The 5,392-nt window shown below is 41.0% G+C and overlaps 1 protein-coding gene across 1 annotated transcript in view; it reads right to left on the reverse strand.

Annotated features, from left to right (window-relative positions):
• LOC105294326 (myocardial zonula adherens protein-like) overlaps positions 1-5,392 on the reverse strand; it is a 111,278-nt gene that overhangs the window by 73,048 nt on the left and 32,838 nt on the right. The window contains 2 exon segments of the mRNA XM_011363478.2: positions 2-85; positions 3,602-3,754. Of these exon segments, the coding sequence (XP_011361780.1) occupies positions 2-85; positions 3,602-3,754 (237 nt within the window).

Consider the following 5,392-nt stretch of genomic DNA (forward strand, 5'->3'; position numbering starts at 1 on the left):
CATGCAGCTTTTCTTCGTACTGGCTATACAGCTTCTTGGTCATCTCTCTCATCACCTCAGCATTGGCTTCTTGGGAGGACTCTACCTGCAAAAAGACTCATTTCAGAGGGATGGCTTTCCAGGTTATCAGCCCCTTTTGCTCTGTATGTATCCTGTGTAGACACACAGAAGAGTAAACCCATGTACCAGGGCTCTGCCATAGACAGAGGCAGCAGGAACTGATGGGGAAAGAGAAGATGAAAGGAAAAGGGTGAACAGGTGCACAGAAAATAAAAAGTGGCACTTTTTCTAATCTATTTGATTTTATCAGGAAAAGGTGTTCCACATGAGTAAATTTTTCAAAAAGTAGAAACTTACCTGAGTATCAACCCCACACTGCCCCAAAGTTAGCCATTTTTAAATTGAATTCTCTCTAAAAATATGACTATGTGCCACTGACTTATAAACCCCTTTTTTTCAATGACTTTCCCTGTCTAATGTTCCTTTTGATCCTGAAACTTTTACTATTTTTTATTCTATCAATTTTAATAAATTTTTTTCTCTGGATAATAGGTCTGTATCCTTATTGGCCCCAGAAAGATACGTTTTGTTTTGTTTTCTAATCCTGAATATTCTGTTGTGGGCTGAGAAATAAGATCACTACATTATTAGAATTGGGTCGGAGCTTATAATAAACTATAATGTTAAAAAAATAAAAAGGTTATCTGTAGGAGGAAGGAGGGATTAAGAGAGGAAAAGGGATATTACAGATATAAATACTCTATTTCTTAATATACTTTTTTATAGCATTGATTTTGAAGACAAGTAAATAATTTACCTGTTAGAAAAAATTAAACTTCAAAAAATTATTTATCAAACCTGCTCAATGGGAAAAGAACAGTCTTATCAACAAATGGTGCTAAGACAACTGAATAGCTACATGCAAAAAAGTGAAACTGGATCCCTAATATACCATATATAAAAGTTAACTCAAAATGGATCAAAAGCTTAAATATAAAAGCTGAAACTACAAAATTCTTAGAAGACAACATAAGGTAAACCTCTGTGACCTTGGATTAGGCAATGGCTTCTTAGATATGATACCAAAAGCACAAATGACAAAAAAATGAGTTAGGCTTCATTAATATTCAATATTAAAAACTCCCGTGCTTCAAAGGGGACCAATAAAAAAGTGTTGGGAGAAAATATTTAAGAGAATAGGAGAAAATATTTGCAAATCACATATCTAATTTCTTTGTATCCAGAATATATAAAAAAAATTTATGACTCTGATAAAATATGAATAACCCAATTAAAAAGTGGCAAAGGATCTGACAGACACTCCAAAGACATACAAATGACCTATAAGCACAAGAAATGATGCTCGACATCACTTGTTATTAGGGAAATGCAAACCCAAAAGGAGATACTAGGATGATTATTACCAATAAAATAGTAACAGTGTTGGTGAGAATGTGGAGAAATTAAAACACTGACTAGTGGGAATGTAAAATGGTGCAGGCATATCTCTAGATGACCTTTCATATTGTTTGACTTTTTCCCCCACATGCATACATTATTTTTAAATATTTTTTCCTATATCAGAAAATTGGGGAGGCCTTTGAAGAGAAGCTGTCCACGTGGAGTTGAAGCTGTTCCACTGGTTGTGCTGGCCAATCACTCACTAGGGAAGACTGAAGCTCATATAAACAATCTGGACTCACCCTGTCCATGCCTCTGTGCTTTCCAAAATGTTGCATTTGGAAACATTCTCACCTGGTTTAGACAGCACTAAACTAGGGGCTCCTAGTGGCTTGGGCAGACCGAGCTTAGGAGATGAGAAAAAATCAGCCAAGGTGTGGGCAGAGAGGGCTTAGAGTGGAGGTGGCCGGTATTTCCTTTCTGCCCAGGCCCTGTCCTTGCCTATGATCTTCATGTCATTGATTTTATGTTGTGGAAGGTTTGTGTCCCTTCCTACCAGCTTATTGTTTGTTCCAGAAAGCTGAGCCTGCTGGATATATAACTTCTGAATAAGTAAAGTATATTCCAACCTCAATAGGTTACATGTTGTTTACTTTAAAGATGTCCTCTAATTCTCCCTTCTCATTACTGGGCAAGTTTTGATAACCATGAAGCCAAAAATGAAAAATACTGAACAGAGATTATCATCAGCTGAGACCCAAAGCATCCTGTACTCCGTTTCCACTGCAAACACAGACTTCTAGAAAGGGCTCTGAACTCTGATTCCTGTTTGCTCTGTATTCAGCTCATGTGAAACACTGAGTCCTATATCTTTTTATTTGGAGGGTAAAGTAAAGCATCAGTCTCTAAAACAGGCAACTATAGGCTGAATTTAGGAGCTTAGTCTCCTTAGAAGCAGCCAGACGGCCTGCCACACTGCCTAATGATGTCCCCAGATGCCTGATGCCACATAACCTCTGGAACAAACAGGAATGTCCAGGATGGACACATACAGTAGACACTCAATACATATTTGTGGAGTAAATGATAGGACAAAGATCCTAAGCTGAATAAAAGACTTAAAACACCAATTTCAGACTTTCTCAGCAACACATCTCTTTTTTTCAAAGTAACTCTCACTCGGAAATACAAAATATGAAACAATAAAGAGAAGAGCTGCCCTATTTGATGTGAAAGCAAAGAGGAGCTGATTACTCTAGCTAGAGCTCTCTGGCCCCCATTCCCACCTGCGGGAAACTGTGTTTGGCCAAGCGGACCGTGATGGCACAACCCCATGGGGCGGTAATCACGTAGACTACGTAGTGCAGTGTGGCAGCCTCTCCTCCCCATCAGAGGCAGCCCACAGGCAGAGGGACCACATGTCCCCATCTGTTCCCCTAACTAAGTTCTCAATAGCACCACCATTCACTCCCAAGTATATTCTGGTTTGAGCAGAATATCTGGATGTTCTACCCACACAGTACTCTCCTCTAGTATAGCCCTAAGGCTGTGCTGAACATGATTTGAAAACCAGAGTTTTAAATAAAAATAAATTCATTCAGGAAATAATTTGTCGAGTGCCTTCTATGAGCTAGCTATTTGTGGGTCTGTTCCTGCCACAGGGTTGAAAATCTATCCATGTTTCAAATTTGGGAGGAGCATCAATTCTTCTAGCCATGAAATAAGCATAGCCTGGTGGGCAAGAGGGACATTGCCAAGAGTCCTTGGTCACCCATCAATTTCTTTCTGAGTGTTCTTCAGCTCTTTATTGTCAAACCAGACAGAAGGGCCTTGGGACTCAAGAGAAAATCTAAACTGTGAAGTCTCAGACCTGTGGGCATCCCAAGTGCCTCTCAGTACGTTAACAGCAGTGTCGTGATGACTGTCTCAGCAGCCCCTGAGGCCACTGGGGCCAAGGCAGGAGTGCCCAATGAGAGCGCCCCACATACAGGCCACCCCCAATCTGAACTGATGGCTGTGGACACAGAAACTTCCTCAGCGCCTTCACACCAAACCCTGCAGGGTTTGCCACAAAAGGGTGGAGAATTCCAACTATGAGGACAACAGAGAAAAGGAAATAGAAGAATTGAAAATGGGAGGAGAAAGAGCAGGAAAGAAGAGAAAAAGTCAGGAGGGAGTCTACCTGTGTGCCCATAGTTACCTTCATCTTCAGCAGCTGGTTTTCAACTTGTGCTACCTCCAGCTGCCTCTGTTTTTCCCGCAGCTTTTCCATGGATGCTTCATATGTCTGCTGCAAGTTTCTGATCTGATCCTTAATGTCGCTATTTTCCAAAGTAATATCCACAAGCGTTTTCTAGTGGGGTGCAAATAAAAACAAAATCAGATCTAGTGGTGTGAGAAAACATTGCCAGAGTCATGCACCAGGACATCCCTTTGTCATTAGCCACTGAGGAAGCTGTCAGGCCACAAGAGCGGCTAGCCCGGGACCCTGGTGAGTGAGGGACTGAGGACCCCCATGGAGGTGAAGAGGCCTGCTGCCCTGCAGTCACGAGGGCCCAGGATGTCCCCATAACACTCCACAGCTGCTGCCAATACCACCTGCCACTGCTTAGAATGGACGGAAATGGATTAAAACGAAGTTTTTCCAAGGAAAAGTTTTCATAATACATCATTTCACATGGGGAAAAAAATGGGTTTGAAAATAGTAATTATAGAATAATCTCATTTTGAAAAAAAAGTATAGCATTTGTTCAAATGTGTTTATACAAGGAAAATTTTAAAAGACTAGTAATAAATTCACCAAAATCCAAATAATAGTTTTCCCTACGTGATAGAATTATGGATGACATTTATTTTTCTCTTTGTGTTTTCTATATTTTCCAAATTCCCACAGTGAAAACAGAAAACAAAATGTGTGTTTTGTAAAATGGAGATGTTCTCCTTTTTTTCCTTATAGGGGCTGTCACTTCTGTACTTCTAGACTGCCTGCCACATGGTTACTGTGATGCCTGCAAATGCGTCATCTTCCTCCCTTAGGCAGAAAAGGGTGGCTGATGAAGGAATACCAGGGTGTAACAGAGTTCGGTGACTCAGATAAGTGCCTGACAAGTGTCAAAACCCTGGTGATTACTGTTCCAGGCCACCCACCGGAGCAAGAATGTTTAAATTAGTATTGCTGCTATTTAATGATTCGGGTTCTACTTGGTTAACCCTTGTCACAGAGAAACGGCTTCCAGAATCCAGAATTCCTATTATTGGACACTGGGCACCTTCTACCACCTCCCCAAGTCATCTAAAACTTTAAAACAAGAAGATCTGGAGACTCCGATGTCAAACATACTTCCTAGCACCTTTTTCCTTTTTGCAGATGATCAGTCTCTGAAGCTTCCTCAACTCCTTAGCCTCCCTCCATTTCGGATAAACAGCCTCATTCCTTAACTTACTTGAATCAGAGAAAGCATTTTCAATGGCAGTAAATATGGAAGCCAATCAGAAACATGGAATCACAGAACATTGAAGCTATGAGGGGCTGGAGAAACCACCTGGGCCAACCAGCCACTCTCTAAGCCCCACCGACTTTACAGATACTACTCTTATGCGTGTGCACCTACATCTGGACTAAGACATCACGGTTCTAGTCCAGTATCTGCCAATAGCTAGACGCCTTGTTCAAGTCATTTCCCTCTGTTGGCCTCAATTTGTTTATCCACAAAACAAGAGGGTTGGAGATCATCTCAATAGTTGTTTCCAGCTCGGACATTCTGTGAAATAGAACCAAGGGTCTTGGCTCGCTGTCAATAATAATGAAAACAGGGTAGAATGGATGATGGAAGGGGTTGGGGCCTTGCAGAAATCTTCAGACTCCAGTTGAGTTTCCTGGCTGTGAGATGGTGACTTTCTTTTCTCCCTTTTGTCCTCCTCTTGTACTCCCCCCTTCCTCCTGTTTCTCTCCTTCTCCTTCTTTTTAACAATGGTTTTTAATCTTTTCATT

The sequence above is a fragment of the Pteropus vampyrus genome, unplaced genomic scaffold (genome assembly GCF_000151845.1).
Source record: "Pteropus vampyrus isolate Shadow unplaced genomic scaffold, Pvam_2.0 Scaffold85, whole genome shotgun sequence".
In the NCBI taxonomy this organism is placed as follows: Eukaryota; Metazoa; Chordata; class Mammalia; order Chiroptera; family Pteropodidae; genus Pteropus; species Pteropus vampyrus.